The sequence below is a fragment of the Umbelopsis ramanniana genome, assembly GCF_025399195.1.
Source record: "Umbelopsis ramanniana AG unplaced genomic scaffold K450scaffold_80, whole genome shotgun sequence".
Classification (NCBI taxonomy): domain Eukaryota; kingdom Fungi; phylum Mucoromycota; class Umbelopsidomycetes; order Umbelopsidales; family Umbelopsidaceae; genus Umbelopsis; species Umbelopsis ramanniana.
The window spans coordinates 1-20,435 of record NW_026252166.1 but is presented as its reverse complement, the minus strand read 5'-3'; the positions used below and the strand labels follow the sequence as shown (position 1 = coordinate 20,435).

At 43.3% G+C, this 20,435-nt stretch overlaps 11 protein-coding genes and 2 non-coding genes across 13 annotated transcripts; 6 read left to right on the top strand and 7 right to left on the bottom strand.

The window, feature by feature from the left end:
- Window positions 1–3,012: 3,012 nt before the first annotated feature.
- On the bottom strand, window positions 3,013–4,045 carry K450DRAFT_260213 (uncharacterized protein). Its single transcript, XM_051592130.1, has 4 exons — window positions 3,697–4,045; window positions 3,510–3,629; window positions 3,351–3,441; window positions 3,013–3,271 (listed from the first exon to the last, which is right to left on the bottom strand). Exons 1-4 carry the CDS (start codon window positions 3,994–3,996, stop codon window positions 3,120–3,122), a joined length of 663 nt encoding a protein of 220 aa, XP_051440740.1. The 5' UTR covers window positions 3,997–4,045; the 3' UTR covers window positions 3,013–3,119.
- Window positions 4,046–4,116: 71 nt separating this feature from the next.
- K450DRAFT_260208 (uncharacterized protein) lies at window positions 4,117–5,028 on the top strand. The gene is made up of 2 exons (XM_051592129.1): window positions 4,117–4,589; window positions 4,655–5,028. Exons 1-2 carry the CDS (start codon window positions 4,163–4,165, stop codon window positions 4,813–4,815), a joined length of 588 nt encoding a protein of 195 aa, XP_051440739.1. The 5' UTR covers window positions 4,117–4,162; the 3' UTR covers window positions 4,816–5,028.
- A 188-nt stretch (window positions 5,029–5,216) lies between these two features.
- K450DRAFT_260203 (uncharacterized protein) lies at window positions 5,217–7,123 on the top strand. Its single transcript, XM_051592128.1, has 4 exons — window positions 5,217–6,062; window positions 6,142–6,235; window positions 6,314–6,493; window positions 6,574–7,123. Exons 1-4 carry the CDS (start codon window positions 5,386–5,388, stop codon window positions 7,081–7,083), a joined length of 1,461 nt encoding a protein of 486 aa, XP_051440738.1. The 5' UTR covers window positions 5,217–5,385; the 3' UTR covers window positions 7,084–7,123.
- Window positions 7,124–7,832: 709 nt separating this feature from the next.
- Window positions 7,833–8,403, top strand: K450DRAFT_180379 (uncharacterized protein; the record flags this gene model as incomplete). Its single annotated transcript, XM_051584339.1, has 2 exons — window positions 7,833–8,075; window positions 8,143–8,403. 2 exons carry the CDS (start codon window positions 7,833–7,835, stop codon window positions 8,401–8,403), a joined length of 504 nt encoding a protein of 167 aa, XP_051440737.1.
- Window positions 7,950–10,001, top strand: K450DRAFT_260199 (uncharacterized protein). Its single transcript, XM_051592127.1, has 3 exons — window positions 7,950–8,075; window positions 8,143–8,726; window positions 8,817–10,001. Exons 2-3 carry the CDS (start codon window positions 8,408–8,410, stop codon window positions 9,974–9,976), a joined length of 1,479 nt encoding a protein of 492 aa, XP_051440736.1. The 5' UTR covers window positions 7,950–8,075; window positions 8,143–8,407; the 3' UTR covers window positions 9,977–10,001.
- Window positions 10,002–10,182: 181 nt separating this feature from the next.
- K450DRAFT_260197 (uncharacterized protein) lies at window positions 10,183–12,699 on the top strand. The gene is made up of 6 exons (XM_051592126.1): window positions 10,183–10,367; window positions 10,435–10,549; window positions 10,625–10,755; window positions 10,840–11,846; window positions 11,927–12,375; window positions 12,454–12,699. Exons 1-6 carry the CDS (start codon window positions 10,211–10,213, stop codon window positions 12,623–12,625), a joined length of 2,031 nt encoding a protein of 676 aa, XP_051440735.1. The 5' UTR covers window positions 10,183–10,210; the 3' UTR covers window positions 12,626–12,699.
- A 71-nt stretch (window positions 12,700–12,770) lies between these two features.
- Window positions 12,771–13,706, bottom strand: K450DRAFT_260194 (uncharacterized protein). The gene is made up of 3 exons (XM_051592125.1): window positions 13,455–13,706; window positions 13,114–13,316; window positions 12,771–13,012 (listed from the first exon to the last, which is right to left on the bottom strand). The coding sequence occupies exons 1-3, from the start codon at window positions 13,555–13,557 to the stop codon at window positions 12,884–12,886; spliced, it is 435 nt and encodes a 144-aa protein (XP_051440734.1). The 5' UTR covers window positions 13,558–13,706; the 3' UTR covers window positions 12,771–12,883.
- Window positions 13,682–13,755, bottom strand: K450DRAFT_t105. The gene has a single exon. It is a non-coding gene; the product is annotated as a tRNA-Val (tRNA).
- Window positions 13,756–15,693: 1,938 nt separating this feature from the next.
- On the bottom strand, window positions 15,694–16,552 carry K450DRAFT_260191 (uncharacterized protein). Its single transcript, XM_051592124.1, has one exon. It carries the CDS (start codon window positions 16,194–16,196, stop codon window positions 15,924–15,926), a length of 273 nt encoding a protein of 90 aa, XP_051440733.1. The 5' UTR covers window positions 16,197–16,552; the 3' UTR covers window positions 15,694–15,923.
- Window positions 16,513–17,566, bottom strand: K450DRAFT_260187 (uncharacterized protein). The gene is made up of 2 exons (XM_051592123.1): window positions 16,910–17,566; window positions 16,513–16,829 (listed from the first exon to the last, which is right to left on the bottom strand). Exon 1 carries the CDS (start codon window positions 17,471–17,473, stop codon window positions 16,910–16,912), a length of 564 nt encoding a protein of 187 aa, XP_051440732.1. The 5' UTR covers window positions 17,474–17,566; the 3' UTR covers window positions 16,513–16,829.
- Window positions 17,567–18,619, bottom strand: K450DRAFT_260183 (uncharacterized protein). Its single transcript, XM_051592122.1, has 3 exons — window positions 18,533–18,619; window positions 18,303–18,442; window positions 17,567–18,235 (listed from the first exon to the last, which is right to left on the bottom strand). The coding sequence occupies exons 2-3, from the start codon at window positions 18,340–18,342 to the stop codon at window positions 17,661–17,663; spliced, it is 615 nt and encodes a 204-aa protein (XP_051440731.1). The 5' UTR covers window positions 18,343–18,442; window positions 18,533–18,619; the 3' UTR covers window positions 17,567–17,660.
- K450DRAFT_260182 (uncharacterized protein) lies at window positions 18,541–19,464 on the bottom strand. The gene has a single exon (XM_051592121.1). It carries the CDS (start codon window positions 19,197–19,199, stop codon window positions 18,807–18,809), a length of 393 nt encoding a protein of 130 aa, XP_051440730.1. The 5' UTR covers window positions 19,200–19,464; the 3' UTR covers window positions 18,541–18,806.
- Window positions 19,465–20,350: 886 nt separating this feature from the next.
- On the top strand, window positions 20,351–20,422 carry K450DRAFT_t106. Its single transcript has one exon. It is a non-coding gene; the product is annotated as a tRNA-Glu (tRNA).
- The last annotated feature ends 13 nt before the right edge of the window (window positions 20,423–20,435 follow it).

The window sequence follows — 20,435 nt, the reverse complement described above, 5'->3', positions numbered from 1 at the left end:
GTAGCTGACCCTCATGAAATTCATGAGTGAAAGACCGTTGTCTATATACTGTTTATATAAACTCAATGGTAGCAAGTTACACTTTCAACTCAACTCTATGTTTTAAATGCATTCTGGAGAAAAACATCGTATCACAGAAACTGGAATCAACATAACATTATCTCATCTCAGTGGCGTATAAATACAAGACCAACTCTCATACTTCATTACTTGCGTTCACAACTCGATACAGTCTATGACCTGCTCTGTCCCAATTCCCACTCTGATTTCTCTAGCCCGTTTCCATCACTGGGCATATAAGCTACTCCTGGATGGTTTGCAATCAATCAGCGACCAAGATTATTATGGCCACGCCGGATTAGTGTTTAGGTCCATCCATGGTACCTTGAACCATGCTCACGTAGCCGACGTTACCTGGTAGCTATCACGTTCGCGTTACATTCATTTAGACAGTTTAAAATAGCGAAACTTGCTCATTTTCAAAATTCAGGTGCAGCCGATTGCATAACCAGTATCGGCCGGATTATGAAGACATGCTTTCACTGTGGAGACACAACGACTGCTACTCCACCAGAGATTCCAAGACAAATCCTTGGGAAGGTTTTGTTAAAGATAGATCTGAGCTGGCCAAGCAGATTTTGCAACAGGTTAGTTATGAGCTTCAGTGAGACCACGTCTATTGAAAGTTGAACTAATTGGATTTTTTTATTTTCATTTCTTTTAAATGATAGACTCAAGATTTGGTTGATTTTCTATCGGCGTTCGAAGAAGATACTGAAATTCCTGCTCTTTCATTTGTGACCAGTGCTGGTATTGAGTTCAAAGATCAAGATGTAGGATTAATTCTCTTGAACCTTTTCAATCATGCTACATATCATCGTGGACAAATCACAGCTGGAGTGACTAACCTTGGCTATCCACCAATTGACGGACTCGATTATATTTTTTTCCTTCGAGCTGACGAACAGTGACTCACTTTTTGGCAGGGACGTCCTGAATACGCGACGTGCTTTCTTCTATGCAGAAACCAAATAAAATACTATCATATTGATGTATTATAAGCAATATCATCTTCATTACCTATTCTTAATGTGCAGTAAGTGGAAGAGAATATCATGTAAAGGAGTTTGGCCGAAGCATCGGTTAATAATTGAACTGCTGCACATTGGTGCACGTGACCCTGAGACTTTCGAAAAAAGATAAAATCAAAATCTGATGGAGCTGACTGTCAAAACTACGTTTGGTTTCCTAGACAACTTACCACAAAATGTTCAGTCGCTCCATCGCACACATCTCCCGCAAAACATCAGCGTTCCAAAATCTTGGACAGCTTCGCTTCAAGTCCACAGGTCTTAGCGGACTCAGTGTATGTTGCCGTGTTTCTGAAGCTCTTTCTAGATAGGGTAGCGAGATATACTTGGACTGACACATTTAACAGGCACAAAAGGTTAAAATCAACAAGTCAAATGCTTTGAAACCTTTGGTACCTGCCAAAGATCTCGTCTTTGGCAAAACTTTCACAGATCATATGTAAGGTCTCATTGATTCGGATTGAATGAACGATAACCCAGCTGACTCGTTCTTCTTTCGCAAGGATTACTGCCGAATGGGAGGAAGGTCAAGGCTGGAAAGCTCCTGAAATTAGACCTTTTGAGAACTTCCAGATTTTGCCCAGTGCTGTTGTCTTCCACTATGCCTTGACGGTAAGTTTGTGTTATTGTATCTGCACAAATTTTTTTTTTACATTTCGATTAAACAGTGTTTTGGTGAATTAGTGCTTTGAAGGTTTAAAGGCATACAAGGGTAAAGATGGCAAGATTCGTCTTTTCCGACCTGACATGAACATGAAGAGAATGAACAACTCCGTGTCACGTATTGCCTTGCCGGTAAGTAAAATGATTACACGATTCTCGAAAAATTAAGTCTTTAAGCTAACATCCATCTTGTTATAGTCCTTTGATGGCGAAGAGCTAATCAAGCTCATCGGAGATTACTTGAAGATTGATGAGCGTTGGATTCCTAGTGAACGTGGATACTCTTTGTATTTGCGTCCTACTTGCATGGGTACCCAAGAGACTTTGGGTGTCAACCCATCAAGCCGTGCATTGTTGTTCGTTATTGGATGTCCCGTCGGTCCCTACTACAAGACTGGTTTCGCTGCTGTGTCCTTGAAGGCCACTACCGAGTTCGTCCGTGCCTGGCCTCGTGGTACCGGTAGCTCAAAGATTGGAGCCAACTACGCATCAGGTACATATTTTCCATAGTTCGAGCAAACGGAACGAAGTGCAACCATTATTAACATGCTTGCCCTACTTAAAGGAATTCTTCCTCAACAACTTGCTGCCAAGGAAGGATATCAACAGAACTTGTGGCTCTTTGGAGGTATGTGTAATTGAACATTTCAGAAACCAGTTTGATATCTTGGGCTAATAAGACATTGTATAGACGAACATGAGCTGACCGAGGTTGGTACTATGAACTTGTTTATCCTTATGAAGAACGAGAAGGGAGAAAAGGAACTTGTCACTCCTCCTTTGGATGGATCTATTCTTCCAGGTGTCACTCGTGACTCCATTATTGAGCTCGCTAAGGAGTGGGAATCCGAGACTGGCATCAAGGTTGTTGAGAAGAAGATGACCATGCCTCAACTTCGCGATGCCATTAAGAAAGACCGTATCGTTGAGATGTTTGGTGCTGGTACCGCCTGCATTGTCTCTCCCATCAAGTGTATCAACTACGAAGGTGAAGATCTTCAGATCCCTCTTGACCCCAGCAACCCTGAGGAACAAGCTGGACCTTTCACCAAACGCGTGAACAAGACCATTTTGGACATTCAATATGGTGAGGTTGAGCACCCATGGTCCGTTGTCGTCAACTAAGTTCGCGTTTGATACATTGAACTTCATACACCATCCATGATAAAATCATTAGATTATAAAATCCAAATACACACAAAAAAAAAATTATTATATATTCGCGGACTAATGCAAAGTTATTGATGAGCTGAAAAGGAGAAGAAAGTAGTATGTATTGATATTGTACAAATTGGCCCTCCGGGAGCTATTTACGCATATAAATATTGCGGAAAAATATAGCAAATTACTCCAAAGGTTAGAATATTATCCCTTGTTCGTTCTAGTCGTGCTGACCGTTCGAGATGTGCGAGATTTAGATGATGCAGCTTTCGATTCGATTGCGACCGCTGCGTCTCCTTTTCGGCTACGTGGATTGCCTGATCTCTGTATTGACTTTCCCTTATCGTCTCCTGTTGCTGTAGCATGATGAAAGGGATTAGCGATAACGAAAGTATATAGTAATAAAGCACCCCAAAGATAAAACCGCTATTTTACCTGGTATTTGGGATGTACGGTCTTTTGCGTGCTTTCGCTCGTTTTTTTCTCGTTGACTTTCTTGTAGTTCGTGCTCTATCCTTTGAGCATCCTTCCAAACCATCGATGTCAATACACTTTCCGCTTCAACTATGCCATAGTGTTCGTCCAGCTACTTACCAATTGACCACCTTCCCACTCTGGATCCTCCATGAGGCGCTTCGTATGTTCGGTTTGTGACAAGATTAATATCCACATATCCAACAATTGATTGGTTTGATTCACGGTTTGCTTGAATTGCTAACGTGAGACAAACAGGTTTAACGCGATGACCCACAAGAACACGACAATGCATTAGGTATTTTACCTGAAGATTTGCCTTTGAATGCTCCAAGTTCAGATTGATCGTCTGCACTGCGGAATTGAGCTTACGTACAGCCTCCAGCTCTTGTTTTCGCTTCGCATTGACTTCTGGGGAGTTGCTAGGATCTTCTATTGGTGCCTGTGAATCTGTCATGGGTTGACTCGACGATGACTTCGAATTGGTGGCTCCTACAGACTGCTCAGATACAGGCGCATTGTCGGATTTTCCATAATTCTTCGATGTTATATCCATGTTATCATTCCCTACGGTATCTGATGAGCTGGTATATTTCTTGGTGCTCATCAAAGTAGAGCAAGTGGAAAACGTTTTGAGAGCGTCGCGTGTTTTTTGGGGATTTCTGACTCACGTCGAAAGCAGTCCAAATTCACGCACGAAATTCGAAATTATTCGGTTGTTGTAGCAGCCTTACTTTCAGCTTGAATTTCATTCACTCACTGTGAAAGTCGACATGGCCAATCAAGACACGCAAAACGACGTAAATGTCAAGGACCTTGCAGTCCAAGTTGACAATCTGACTTTTGGTTATGGTGGTCCTGATATTCTCAAAGACCTCAACTTAAGGCTACCTAGAGGTGCTCGCTGTCTGCTTGTCGGTGCCAACGGAGCTGGAAAGACCACGTTACTTCGCATTCTAGCTGGCAAGAGAATGACCCCAGGAGTTGTAAATATCTTAGGCGTCAACGCCTTCTTAGATGCTCCCAAAGGTGTGACCTACCTTGGTACAGAGTGGGCAGGCAACCCTGTCGTTAGAAGTGACTTGAAAGTCGACTTTCTTGTCAAGAGTGTAGGCGGCGATAGATGGCCGGATAGAAGAGACGAACTAATTGAAGTGCTTGATGTTGATACTAACTGGAAAATGCATCAAGTCTCGGATGGTAGGTAATCACAGTGGTAAACAGCATATCCTACTTTTTGCTGAGAGGCATTACGTATCAATTAGGACAGCGTCGACGTGTGCAGCTGGTAATGGGTCTGTTGGCGCCATGGGATATGTTGCTTTTGGATGAGGTTACTGTTGATTTGGATGTACTTGTTCGATCCGACTTCCTTGACTACCTGGAGAAGGAAACTGCGGCCAGAAACTCCACCATCGTAAGCTGAGATGACGTGCTGCATTATGATGCATGATTTTTATTCGAATTGCCTTCACGGGTCATATTGATGCACCTCCTTTCTAGGTTTATGCAACCCATATTTTCGACGGACTTGGTGAATGGCCCACGCACATTGCTCATGTCTCAGACGGCACCACTATCTCCATTCATGCTATAGACGACTATCCAGAATTTGATGCTTTCAAAGAGCGTCATTTGAGCGAAAAAAGAATAGACAGTCCTTTGATGGCCCTTTGCCTATCATTGCTTAGAGAAGACAAAGTCCGCGAGAGAGCTAAGAAAGCTCAAGGCAAACTTCCAGCTGTCGACCCTAGAACCGGACAGCTTCATACTAGATGGGATGATTTGAGCGATGATATGAAGACATATGGCGACAAATACGTAAGCACTTAAGCGTTGCTAACCAGTGTTGCAAGCTTTGTTACTAAAAAAAAATTCATCCTTTGCTTTCAACAGTTCAATTACTGGAAAAACTGAGACAATTCACTAACATGTGAAATTTTATTTTATTAAAAGAGTTTGTACTCCATATTCGTTGTCAACATCCCTTCTGAAAATGTCATCTAGCATTAGCAATGGCAAAGTTCCTCATTCTGCACATAAGTCTGGTGCACATTCCTCCACAATACGCCAGCTAATAAAGAGCAAAGTCGATAGCCTGTCACCGGAAACACGCCGTACCTTGCTTATCTTATTACGAGCGTTCGCGTTAGGTTGGTCAGTTTCTGCTTTGCCAGCTCTCTTAGGTCTATATATAAAGATGTTGGTTAAAGCCCTAAAAACCAACTCATTGCCAAGCATGCAAAAGCTACTCAACGATACCCTTCGCAAGTTATATAATGGAGTTGCTAGAAACGGCGTGCCATGGCTATTTTGTGGGTCTCTAGGTGGACATCGACTTGTGGAACCAATCCTTAAAAAATTGTTGAAAGATACTCAAAGTACCAAAGAGTCCACCAAGGACCAGAAGCGATTATTAGTCTCGTCGTTCATTGCGTCTGCTCTGACAATATACAGTGTTCATCGATTATTCCCAAGAACTGGCACTTTGGATATAACATTATTTGCAGCTGTTCGTGCAGGTGATGTTTTTGCCCATCGACTTGGTAGCAATGAATATGCAAAGAAGAAACTTCCTTCGTGGCTTTTGCAAAATGGTGATGTTTTAGTTTTTGTGTTGGCCTGTACTGAGATTATGTTTTCTTGGTTTTTTGCTCCAACACGTTTACCAAAGTAAGTTCAACAGACCAGTATCTTTGCTACTTGCCATCAAATCACTTATTTTCACATCCTCATTGTGCTTCACTATTAGATCATATAACAATTGGATCTCAAGGATGGCAAATATGGATCAAAGACTGTTGGAGGCTCTAAGAATGATCCGCAAGGGCGAATTCGTTTATGGTGTATGTTTTTTGAAGTAATTGGCGTGATAATGAGACCAAAATTTATGCTTAAATCAAAATATCGTACTTGCCTTACAGAAAGATACCGGAACCCCTTCATTGCTTATGGATTACTGCTCCGACATTGGTCTCCCTCCATCCTATGGAGATCCGATAACTGGTAGAATTCACTGTGACCTGGTTCATGATGGACTTGCTGGTGGTTGTGAGGCTAACGCTGCTCGCAGATTCTCTAAAGGTTTTGCTCAAGCATTTCTGGTAAGACTATAGCTCTTATTTTTTTTTTACTGTTAAATTCAAAAACTTGGGCCGTTAATGCCGAACCCGTCAATTTATAGATTTACCTCCCTGTCCACTTACTACCCCCATTGATTTTCAAACGCAAAAAGCTGTTGGATAGCCCACTGGACAACAGTATTCATATCATTAAGGCAGCCATGAGGTCATCAGCATTCTTGGCGTCGTTCATCGCTTTAACGTGGTATGGCGTTTGTCTAACTCGGACGAGAATTGGCCACCAACTTTTACGAATCGACCAATCTCGACTGGACAATACCTTGGCACCACTGATTGGTTGTATGATGTGTGGTTTCTCCATTTTATTGGAAAACAAGCATAGAAGAGGTGAAATGGCACTTTATGTAGCCCCCCGTGCTATCTACTCTATAATGGAACGAGTGCTTGGACCCCATAGACGCGGACGCTCCTGGGAGAAATGGACTGCTGAAGCCAGCGAAATTGTTGTATTCAGTGGAGCTGTGGCTACAGTCATAGAAGCAATGTATAGACGTGACGACATGGTCCGCAGCTCGGTCAAAGGAATTATGAAATGGGTTCAAGACCTATGATTCACTACTTTCTACGCCAATTATCGGCGAGTAGTTCTATCGTACTCAACACAGTTACAGTAATAGTATGAGATTGTACTTTAAAACATACATACGCAAAAAAAGAGGTAATTTAGATCAAAATACGGTCCAATAAAACTAATAAAAGTAATAGAATCATACCGTCTGATATTTCAATCATGGTGCGATAACAACCTCCACCAGCTTCTTCGTGTCTACAAATTGACTTTAACCTGTAACTTCAGTGTCTAGCTAAGCGATTGCCCTTAGCACACCGATGACAGGAGGCTGGGCAATCAGTAAACACTTTGCTTTATGCAACCACGGGATTGGAGATTTTCTTCTCTCGGGTGTCGTTCCAGACAATGCCCTCTTGGCAGTTCGCTACATCGGCAGATCAGGCATGATTATCTCACCCGGCTCTTGATGTATGACTTCTTGCACAGCCACTTGTTCCTTTCACATCATGTCTAAGTTCCCACTTTTATTGAATTCAGCACAGTGCACGTATTTCAGATACGGTATCTCGAAAATATTCTTGAAACAACAGGCCAAAAATGTTGGATGGTAGAGCCCGGGTTTTGGCCAATGAGAACCCTTTTGTCCATATTTGGGATGATTCCTTGGCAGCCAAGGCGGTTGAGCTGGTAAAAATACCCTTCTCCGCCAATTAAAGAAGTTCTTGCGGACCAAACACACTTCACTCGGTCTTTGTTCTACTACTGGTCTTCTTGGCGATACTCTCGACTATGGAAACTGCTGTTGAACTTGCACCGGAAGCCTATCCGTGCCGCTGGGATGATTGCGCTAAATTGTACACTGATCCCGAACTGCTCTACCTTCACTTGACAACAGATCATGTTGGTCGCAAAGCAACTCGAAATCTCTGTTTGAAATGCCACTGGGCAGACTGCTCAGTAGAGACGGTCAAACGAGATCATATCACTAGCCATTTGAGGGTACACATTCCGCTAAAACCTCACCACTGCATGGTACGTACGGAGTAAAACCAAGTTAAACTTGACATTGTGATCAGTCCTCTAACCTTTTGAACATTAGTACTGTAACAAAACCTTCAAACGGCCACAGGATTTGAAGAAGCATGAAAAAACTCATACGGAGGAAGAAATACAACAAGCTTTGGCGACACAGCACTATCTTCAGCCATCGCCTACCGGTTTACAGCCATTAACTCCACCCCGCTACCCACAGTCTGACAAGTCTCTGACTCCTAACCATATTAATCAGCATTCACCATCGGGCTATCCAATATCACCACCTCAAAGTACTTATTCTGAAGGTATGCCGATAAAGAAATAGGCTCATGCTTGACCAGAATAATGTGTTAACGACTTCTTCCTCAGAATTGTTAGATTCTTTTAGTGTTCAGCCTAACACATCTCCTTATACCGATATTACCGATCAGTTTACTAGTGGCGAGAATGCTCTGGAGTTTAGTGCGGATGATTTCATTAATTTGCACAATGGCACTGTAGCGACTGGGGAGCCAACATTAGCGAACTCTAACAAGCGAGGTCGTGGTAGTGCGGATGCATCTGATGCTATTAATGAACTGTTCGCTGATGTACTGCAGAACAAAAAGTTCAAGTCCAACGATGGTTTAAAGCCGGAATACAGTCCAGGTACATGATTTTTTCGTTTCTATTTGGCAATGTGGTAAAGCTAGCTATTATGCAAACCTTTTGTTAACACTGTTCTATCTTTTGCCAAAGATGTGGTCAATCGGCTCAATACACTGTCAACGTTCGTGGATGGTCTTGACACGAATGCTGTAAATTTGAATGTTCAAGACGGACAAGATTTACTGTTATTCAATGAGTGGATCGCTCAACTCTCAAGCAACATTGGTCAAGGCGATGATGCTTTAGGTTTCCAGTTGAATCAATCACCTTTGTCGAATACGGCCTATCAAAGTACGCCTGTGAATGCACTTGGAGACAGTACATCACCTCTCGGTGAAGCCGCCTCATACTCCGCCATCTTCGCCAACCCTGCTGGCATTAATTACGATGCCGCTAATAACTCGCCATACGATATTGATCAAGACATCATGTCGACCTCTGCAGGAGCATTGTATCCAACAGCCGGTGAATCTCAGTATGTGCACTCAAAGCCAAGTGATGACTACAATATGACAATGAGCTATCCAGGCATGAATTCAACTGTGGGCACTATTGGCCAGAGACAACATTACTCCAATACCCCATCAATAGCTCCGACCTATTTCATGCCCAATATGAATGTTTCGCTCAATTATGGACGTTCCAATCAACCGGAAAAGCTTGACTACTCCACCTTGGCGCATAAGCGTACACCACGTACTGATAGTAGCTTACAAGTTAAGCCACATGTAGAGGAGGACTCTTTGCCCATCAAGGAGCAAGTGACTCACGAACGGAAGAAGAATGTTCAGACAGTCTTGTCGCAAATGGCGGGCCAAAGACAGAACTACAAACCACTTTCTCATAGGTTCACTCAGTTCATACAATACATTGCACCGGATCAAAATGCGGACAAGACAAATGGTACTAGCCGAGAAATAAGCCCCAGTCAGTCTGACGCAGCGTCCTACCCTGATCATGCAGTGGAAGATGAATCAGATAGTAATGTCGATATTTTGACCAGAAACATGGATAATGTTCATCTTGAAGATGGGCAAGAGCATGGAAAGAATGGCCCAAGTGCAACCACATCATTGTACCCAACCTCACCTGTCGAGGTTACCGAATCTTCTTCAGACATAGAGACACGAAGAAAGCATCTGCTTCTCTTACAACGGCTATATGAAGTTGTATCATCAAAGTATATTAATGCGGAGCATCAGCCAAGCGATGTGGTGGTGTCCTCCCCGCCAACTGTACCTGCTCAATAGTTTAAACATAATTTGGCCTTGTATTTTTTGGGATCTCCCATCCTTTTTTCTTATACACCACTACTGGATGCGATGCAGCCTTTTAGCCATGTACAGAGAATTTTTGTGTTGTTCTTTTGATATTTTTTGCATTCATAAACGAATTCTATACGATCTGAAATATTTGATTTCCGTTAGTATCCCCCAATGCTTCACTGTCTCCATGTGAACGCAACTATTTCCTATTTGGGCCCAATGTCGCTTGGTCAAAACCCACCCTTAGCACAAAATTCGACAGTCACTAAATACCAGAATTCAGACGAGGAACATGTGTCTTTCTCTTCCCCACCTTTCCATCTCTCTTCTTCTCACTCTCCTCTACAACATATCCCTTTACTCAACATGGATGCAGGTTGGTGTAATTTGAATATTCTACATGTTTACTTGTCGATAAAAGAAAATTCAACTCTTCCACCTAGCTACTGTCGCCAAGGTTGCAGCCGCCGGCATCCTCGGCAGTATGTATATCGACTCCAAGCTCCTCATAAGCCGTGACTGGACTCAAATCAGAGCAGCTATTCTTATGCAATCATAGTACGTCTTGTGTCCATTTCAGTTTGTCCGTCTATCCGCGGAACCTGCCTAATAATCTGACCTTTTTGCTCTCAGCCATTTCATGAGAAAATTCAAGGGAAAGCTTAATTACTTTTACCGTTTCAAGGAAAAGCTCGAAGCTCACCCCGACAAGATCTTTGTCATCTTTGAAAATGAATCATGGACTTATAAAGATATGGACAGAGGTAGGGATCGAATATTTCAATTCACAGTTATTAGCTAGAACCGCGATGTTTTGTTGGTAAGTCGGCTTACTAACAACAAATTAGCCTCAAGCAGAATTGCCAGATGGTTCCAGTCTAAAGGCATCAAAAAGGGTGATGTAGTTTGCATGATGCATCAGAACCATCCTTCTCTCTTCGTTGCACAGTTCGGACTCATGAAAATCGGTGCCATCCCCGCCCTAATCAACAATCAGTTGACTGACGCGGCATTGATTCACTGTGTTAAGGTCGCCAAGTCTAATTTCTTTTTGTTCGACCCCGTTTATGCTGGAGCTGTACAACCTTGCGTTAAGGAACTTTCGGATCTCGGTATTGAAATTTGGGGCTACGGTGAACATGAACCTTCCATGCCCTTTGCAGAAACAGTTACCAAAGATACCTTGGCAAGATTTTCAGATGCAGAGATCAGTGAAGAGTACATTGAAAACGCCCAATATGGTGAACCTGCTATGCTTATCTACACAAGCGGCACCACCGGTTTACCTAAGCCCGCTATTGTCGAGCACACTCGCATGAACTTTGGTGGTATGAGCTACATGAATATTCATGGTGTTCACGGCACTGACAGAGTCTACTGCTGTCTTCCTTTGTATCACAGCTCCGGCCAAATTGTAGCTACCGCAGTAGCTATACAGAGTGGTGCTACTCTTGTTCTTGGCCGCAAATTCAGTGTCACCAAGTTCTGGGAAGAATGCATTCGATATGATGTCACTGTCATGGTTTACATTGGAGAGATTTGCCGATATTTGCTATCTCAGCCTTTCAATTCAGCCGAGAATAAGCATCGCGTTCGTATGGCTTACGGTAACGGAATGCGTCCAGACGTTTGGAACCGCTTCAGAGATCGCTTCGGTGTTGGCAAAATTAGTGAATTTTATGGCGCTACCGAAGGTCCAAGCAGCTTGTTTAATCCAAATACCAACGAATTTGGAAGTGGTGCCGTCGGTTTCCGTGGCTACCTTACCAGAACTTTGACCGGTGAACTCAAAATTATCAAAATCGACCCTATTTCAGAAGAACCTGTGCGCGACAAGCATGGGTATTGCATCGAAGTAAGTTGAACATATCAATTCAGTACCATTTTATCTTATTTTTGGATCATTTCCAATGTTACTTAACGACTGTTGAATAGTGCGCATACGATGAACCAGGTGAACTTCTTGTACTTATCAAAATGGGAGGCCCTCTCGAATTCAAAGGCTATTACAAGAATGAACAGGCTACAAACAAGAAGATCTTGACGCATGTCTTTGCGAAAGGCGATGCTTACTTCCGAACTGGTGACTTGCTGAAACTTACCAAGGACGGATTTTTCATTTTCGGTGATCGTGTGGGTGACACTTTCCGTTGGAAAGGTGAAAATGTTTCCACAGCCGAAGTCGCACAAGTGCTCGGTGTCTACCCAGGAGTTGCCGAGGCTAACGTCTACGGTACTGAGGTTCCTAATCATGACGGCCGTGCTGGTATGGCTGCTATTGTCATGCAAGATGGTGCCTCTATAGACTTCAAGGATTTCTTTCGTTTCGTTCAACAGCGTCTCCCCAAATACGCTATACCCCTTTTCCTTCGATTTGTTCCAGCGTGAGTACACTGAGCTGAACTTTTTCTCTCATACGCAAAAAACCATACCGCTAACCCCATATTAAAACACTATTTCAGTATGGAAATGACTGGAACGTTCAAGCAGCGTAAGGTTGAATATCGCAATCAAGGCATTGACCTTGCTAAAGTTACCCCTGGTGAACCAGTCTACTGGCTTGTCGGCGATACCTATATTCCCTTTGAAAAGGAAGCAAGTGATCAGATCACGACAGGAAAAGCTAAATTATAAACCGTTAGACACACAAACTGTCATTAACTGACATGAGTGTCATTATGCCCTTAAGTGCCTGATAATAAACCAACCAAATCGTTGTATCTAATACTAGTCAGCATATATTGCCTCTAAGGCAATACAACATGCCATGCCCTACCGATAACCAAAGTATAATCTCGTTGAACGTTTATTATTGCACATGTACAGGGGTTGTCCTAGTAGGTTTTGACAATGACGTCGTAGTGGACAGAGATTTTGCGAAAGAGTCGTGCTTTATGTTTTTTGTGTTTTGAAATGAAAAGCGATACGCAGTCGACTAATATGGTCTGCCGCGACCACCACCAGGGGGCATACCTGGACCGCCTCCTCTGCCACCTCTAAAACCGCCACCACCGCGACCTCCTCGTCCTCGTGCTGTGAGTAACGAACGTATTAGCAAGCTGCGGTAAAAGCTTCAAGCAGTTAGTAAGTGGGAACATACCTTGAGCTCGCGCGACTGTTGCTCGTCCTCTACCCATTCCTATTCCTCTACCCTTCAATGATCCAGGTTTGACATTCTTAAACATTGGCGCATTCTTCAACATGTCTGGGACGATGAAAAATCGAACTTGTGATCCACGAATGTAAACTTGTTCCAACTGAGACACGCGACCATCCCGAGCTGTCACGGTAACTTCTTTGAGTTGCACATTCATATTATCTTCGGCTAAAAGTTGATAAGTGTCGCATGTAAAGACAAGAGGTTTGATTCGTGTGATGGATCGGTGAGGAAACGAGATAAAGTAAATAGAACAATGAGCTTGAAAGATCGCACATTCAAGATATAGAAGCAGAAAGTACAAACCATCGTAAAGTTTTCCGCGGTATAATTGCCCAGTCTTTAATTCAAGCGTAATGATATGTCCCTGGGCTTCATGAAGTAGCTTGATTGGGATACCGATGGACATTTTTTGATATAGATTGAAGTCGCAGCTTAGCAGTGAAGTTCTTCGATGTGTTTATTTGAATGACGTTGTTTGAAAATAAATCTTTAAAAATACTATAAAAACACAATCAGAAGATGCAAAAAAGTGATTTCTGCCGGATTCGAACCGGCGACCGTCTGTGTGTTAGACAGACGTGATAACCGACTACACCAAGAAATCGTAATCTGGCAAGTCGGTTTTTATAGTACTATTGTTCTGTTGTATAATATACCTGCTCAAGCTGGTTCGTTCACCAGCGATTCGTTGGTATCCGTGAGGCAATCAGACATATATATAGTAAATACAGACGATCATTAAATTTTAAATGTGTATTTGGAGCTGTTATTATTACTGAATTTTTCGCCGGATTACCCTTAGAAGTAGGCTTTACCTGCCAGTAGTCAGTGTTGCCTTGATTACCATCAAGACCACATCACCACAATACTTTAAAAAAATCATATGGGGAAAAAAAAATCACATCAGGTAGAAAATATTTTTTATCTTATCCTTACTTACAAACCGTAGAATCGGTCACTAAATATAGCGACTGATATTGACAGGCCGCTTTATACGGCAACGAAGCGCAGATTCATCAGTTTGCACTAGAATCGCATCTTCGTTAGTTTTCTCTTGATGCTCACTATTTAGCAAACCATCACCATTTTTTTTACTCATCATACATGGTTTTTTTGTTCTCTTTATCAGTGGGAGATGTAAATGAGGCTGATTCAATATGTTCCATCCTGCACTACGTTGTATGATTTCTGCTGTCATTGTATTTAACATCTATTTCTTCACCACTTGCTGTGTGAGTATATGTGGTTGATGCCTTTTTCTCGCCCGCTTAAATTATTGATTATTGCGATATAATTTCAGGCTCTCTGCTCTAGTATCGTGATCCTAGTATAGACTTAGAAATGTTGTATAATTGTGAAGGTATTGGACGCATAACACTCCTAAACAACTGTTTACCTTTAATAAATTAATGGGCAGTATATGCACTTTCGCCATAAAGAGCATCTTCCCAGATTTTAAAAACGTAACAAAGCAAGAACAAAGTTTAAAGTCGTGGAATATACGAACGAATTTTTTTATCTTTTCCCATAAACGAGTTTGTAGCAATTGGCCATAGAAATCATGGCCATTTTTTTTTAATCACGCTTTCCCAATTGCATATAACAGTAGTTACAAAAACATAAAGTCAAAAGGTAGGTGTTTCATGCATGCAAGCTCCGAGCGGCTGCTGCTTCTTTTTCGAAATAAAGATTTGCGGTATGAAAAACTAAAACATTTCCTTTTCATTGTTCAACTTGCGTTTATCCTCTCTCACTTTTGAGACAGTATTATTCGTACCCACTGATGAGATTTCAGTGTAGCTAACGCCTTCAGCCGCTTCAAGAATTTGCTTTTTTCGTCTCGCTAAAACAATGCCAGCGGTCATTACACGCAAGGGATAGGTGAAGAATAATGAAGTGACATTCTACTAAAAATTTCTTAAACACTCGCGAGTTTATTACTTTTATAAATCTCAACCAAATTTACTAATTCAAATTGAATGTAATGATTAACGCTCAGACTTTTGCCAATGATCTTTCTAATGTCGGATCCCTGCTTCTGTAGAATCCAAACTAGATGTGATACTACTTGTTATTCAAGTGCTCAGCTCACTCGCGCAAAAAAAAATAAAAATGTGCGGAAGTTCGACAGTGAATGGCTTGGACCATATTGGATAAGTATCGAGAATGACTCACGGGCACATACGAATTAAAAAATTGTTACGAGAATGGGCTATCAGTATGTATCCACGTAGATCGACTCAATGTAGCGAATTTTCAGTATCACTCCACCAACAACACCTTGCGGAAAACAACGCCACGTCAGCGCTCACAACAACGATGACATTGAAGAAGACGCTGTGGATGCCTCTGAGGAGCGTGCACTGACACTGTGACAAAGAAACGATCATAATATCGGAGTGCAAACGTCAAAGTCTATTTGATGCGAAGTACTCGTTGAATATAACCTGAGCCAAAGGTGAAGTATTATCTCAAGGTATCAAGAAATAACAAGCAGTATTATTCTAGTTTGACTCTACAGAAGCAGAGATCCGACATTAAGGGAAAAATAAAGATAGTAAAAGTTACATTCAGATTTATTGCTTTTTTTAAATACAGATAATGCTTATTCTGGTGTAAAATTGAGGTCTCGAAGGGAAGAGGCGGTATTTATTGTCAACTAGACAATAGTTGACCGGCCTCTTGGTCTATAGTATTCCGCATTGGGAGGGGAAGTGAGGAGAAAGAGACAGCCACTGACACATTTATTTCACAGCTTCTCATGTCCCTCCCCTAAGTGTCGACTTCCTCTCCCGTGTGTTGATCCAATAAAATCTTCTGACGAAATGCCAACAACTGCCTTTCCGCATCTCTCGCGGTCAAGACATCAGGGACCATTCCAGCACGTTCGACCCACGGCTTTATGACATCGCCATTCACAGCTCCGGCAAGTCGGCTCCCAAAAGGTGCAGCCAGATGGTAAGTACCGTTAAGGTTTATCCTCGTCACGGTCAATGGGCCTATCCACTTAGCCTCAAGCTTTCCCGCAGGTATATGGTCGCGCATCAAATATCGCGTCGCCTAGATTAAACGTCTTGGAGAACACATCTCGGTCGTATCTCGACTTGAACGTTCTCTTGCGCTCATCCACTTGAGCTTGGACAGATCGCCACAGCTCTTGCATAGCGTGGTCGATCACCTTGATCCCGAGACAAGTTCTTCACTGACATCACCGACGTAATTTTGGCGCGGCGCCGGCCAAGTAGCTGGAGTGCGTTTTTCATACCCGTATAGTAACTTCGCAGAGGTATGTTTAGAAACATCGCTTGGCATCGTCCGTATATCCAATAGTGCTTGGTTAAATTACTTGTCCCAGTTGCTAGTGTCATCCCGTTGGAGGCAGGTTTTAAGAAAGTTTGCGCCAGAGTCTGGTTCAGCCTCTCACACAGACTGTTGACTTGAGACGATACGCCTTGGTGGTCAAGCACTTGCACTGCACTGTGTTCAGGAAATCCTTCACAAATACCGAGTGAAGTTGGACCCACAATCGGTGGGCATGTACTGTGGTACTCCGTGGCGACACACGATCTCGTTGAACAGGAAGTGAGCAGTGGTCCGACGGTCAATAAACTTCACAGGGAGTGGAACTTTTGCCCTCTTGAGCCCTTGTTTCGCTTCCCGTAGAAAAGGTTTGGATTCCTGATCAGGGAACTTGAGTTTACAGACCCGTAGACGGGGGTACTGTCTTCAGACGGGGACATTCAATAAAAGTGGCTTACTTAGAGAGAAAGGTTTGCAAATGAGAGAAGTTTTGCAATCAGAGGCGGAAGGATAAAGAAACAAATCTGAAAAAGGAAGCAGTGAAGTGTCTTCTGAAAAAAATAGAGCAGAGGAGATAAATAGAAAAGGGAAGGTTTATTACTTACAAGTAACAGAACGAAATAAATATGGGCCGTACAAACGTCTTTTTGATATAAGAGAGCAAAGTCCATATAACCTGCATCAAATTGACAGGGAGCTAGGTAGCGGATTGAATAAACAAACCAGATGTCCTTGGATTCGTCCAGAAAATCACAAACCGCCTTTGGTGTCTCCTCAAGGGACTCGGACGAGTCTTCTTCTTCGCCTTCGCCGAACAAGTCTTCCAAGCCTATGCCTGTATGCGCCGGGGGAACTTCCTCATCCTGCCTGAAGCTGACAGTGAATGCGCGCAAGGTGTCTTCTTCGTCCTCCAGATCACCTTCTTCTTCCCACTGGTCGACATGGTTGGCATTGCCGGAAGCGAAAGCGACCTTCCCAGTCTGCGGATGGATGCGTGCATCGTTGTTTATCAGAAAGGTCATTTCCAAGAGTAGAAGGTTGTCCTTGCGGCTTTGAACGAGAAGGTCTTCATCGTACTCTTCGTCTCCAATCTTGACCTTTACGGCACGGCGTACACCTAACGACCTTCCTTCGGTGCCATCAAAGGCTTGAACGTTGATACGGTCGGATTTATCGATAGATAAGCCCAACGCTTCCGCCAAAGGTTCGCTAATGATAGAAGCACCGGCCCCAGTATCCACGGGTCAAGCGTGGTGCTTGTCCTTGCATACCGGCTCCACGGTACAAATTGTCGATGCGTGTCTGCGTGATTTGAGACGCCGTGTCCATGATGAGTTCGTGCATGGCATTGACGAAATCAATGATGTCGTCTTGAGGGGTGGAAACTTGTTGAAGGGCCCGATGTAAGAAGTAATCCAAAGGCCTGGTGAGGCCTGACAACCGATATTGAACATCCGCCATTTGGGTGTCGAACTTTCGGGATAAGGAACCCATATTGACTGAGTTAACTGGAGGCGGTTGATAGTTCCTGAGTAGATTGCGTGGGCAGTCGGCCAGAAAACGTCGCCGATCCATGTCCGGTAGAGGGGACCGGAAAAAATCTTTTTGCATGGAAGGTAACGCTTCCAAAAACTTGGCGTATGGAGTAAATTCCGTGTCTGGAAGGCGAGCCTGGATGCATTCATCGTCTTGGTGTTCTGACCAATCCATGGCAGCCGAGTTGCGGTTGTTTTCCATTGCTGCAATACGGGCATGGAGGTCTGCCACGGTGTTGAGGAGATCGTCTTGTGAGGGAACATTGGTTTGTAAGACGTTTTGATCATCTTTCTTCTCACTTGACTGGTACTCAACCTCTAGTAGATTGGCCGGAGATAACCACTGTCGCTTCCATTGGCCTCAGCAGCTCCTTCCTGCGGCTCGGTTGGTCTTCCTGAGCACTAGAGCTCAGACTCGAACTAGTTTCCGCATCATCATCCGTGCTGAAACCTGTACTATCGTCGGTAGCCATGGAGTCAGAGTCCCCATCTCTACATTCAGCTTATTGACTTTGAGCGTGCGCTTAGCCTTTCGGCCATCCTTACCCCGAAGCCAGCGAATGCCGTCGGCCACATCTTTAGTGACTTTAGGGTCGGAGGTAATCCACTGGGCCGATAAAGTCCAGATGTCAACGATGGAATTCTGCTGGTACGTCTAAAGGATGCATTTCGTCATGATGTACTTTTTATTTTCGTTGATTTACCTGACATCTTGAGAATGCCTTCAACCACTCGTTATGGAGTTGCTGTCGGAAAATAGCTTCTGAATTTCTTGGCTTGAATTCAGCATGGAAGTATCCGCAGAAAGTGGTCCAGTCAGCTATTCCTCACTTTCCGGACGTCGTAATCCAAATTGTTGCCACCACAAGCTGGCGTCTTCGCGTAACAGGTTGACTGCAAAGGCAACTTGTCGGATGGATGTCATGGGTACGATGTTTCGATATCGTTCCATGGAGAAAATCCAATCTTCTACTGCGCTTGCTGTGCGCGTTCCTCTGAATGTGTCAGGGTTTGCGACACGAACACCTCTAGGAAGTTCCTTCACATTCGGTTTTTCTGCTGTCTTCTTTCTTTCTTGTTCACTTCTCATTTCGGCTAAGCTGATGGGAAAAAATTTCCGTCTGCTTTTCGCAATGTGAAATGTCGGAATGTCGCAGAGAATGTTGACAGATTCCAACAACCACTGCGCGTTAATCTCGGGATTCTCTGACATTTGATAATTGATGCCAATGGCTGCGGTATCAGGCGCTTCTTGGTGATCTAACTATGCAATCACAATCGTATCGTCTTCTTGGTTCGCTTTCGTCGCAACAGTGTCATCCTCTTGGTTCCTTACGATAGTTCCTGGCATCTCAAGCTCTTCTACATTTTTGTCATCGACGCTTCTGTTACGTGTGCGGTGCAAAAAGGTCAGGAAACCAGAGATCCTTTTTTCATACAAAGAGAAGAGGCGGTATTTATAGTCAAACGGACTATGAGTGACGTCGGCTCCCAAAGGTCCAGCCAAGTGTAAGTGCGGTACCCTTCTTGTAAGTAACGTAAGATACCAAGGTGCTTAGGGCATTCCCATTCTTGCGCTTGTTTTCAAAGATTGATTACTGATAATTTCTGATATTGGTAGTTTGCTGATTTTCTTCTTTTTTATGTTGTTTTGTACTGACTTTTTTTTTTTTTGGCTATGAGTTGCTGCCTCTATTAGTAGTCCCTTGGTTACAGTTTGGGGTGCTCCCGGATTTTTACGTTTACTGACGGAAAAGGTGCTCTAATTGACCCAGGCGCGACAACGCATCTGCTGGGTTGTCAGCACTCTTACGATACATAACGGTGTAATCATACTCCATGAGACCAGCGGTCCAGCCAACTGGTTTCGAACTTGGCTTCGGATTGTTGAAAATACATTCTAATCCAGCGTGATCAGTGAAGAACTTGAAGTGTCTCCCTGCAAGATAGTGCTTAAAGTGTTGGACTGCCCAGACGACTCCCAGAGCTTCAAAGGTGAGTAGGAGCATAATTCTCCTCAGTTTGCTTCAGAGACCGGGAAGCGTATGCAATTACAGTCTCCCGTTGTTAGATACATCAGGCGACTGTGAGAGAATTGCACCTCTTGGACTATAGTAAGTCCGCATAGAGAGGAAGTGTGGAGAGAAGACTAAGATAAATATATCGCGGCGTCTGTCTTCATGAGACGGATATGGTATGTATTGGTTAATAAAATATTGTTCCTCTGTCAAAGTATCCTTGGGTTCAGTTGTAGTAGACAGTCTCGTGCTTCTTGTACCAACTATCAGTCCGGAAAATAGTTATTCAAGAGAAAGATAGCCGTTACCGATAATCATAATTACAGCGGTCCAACTTTCAAGAAAATCCGAATTGGTCCAGTGGTCAGGATTACCCGCTCTCACCGGGTCGGCCGGGGTTCGATTCCCCGATTCGGAGATTTTTTTGCATT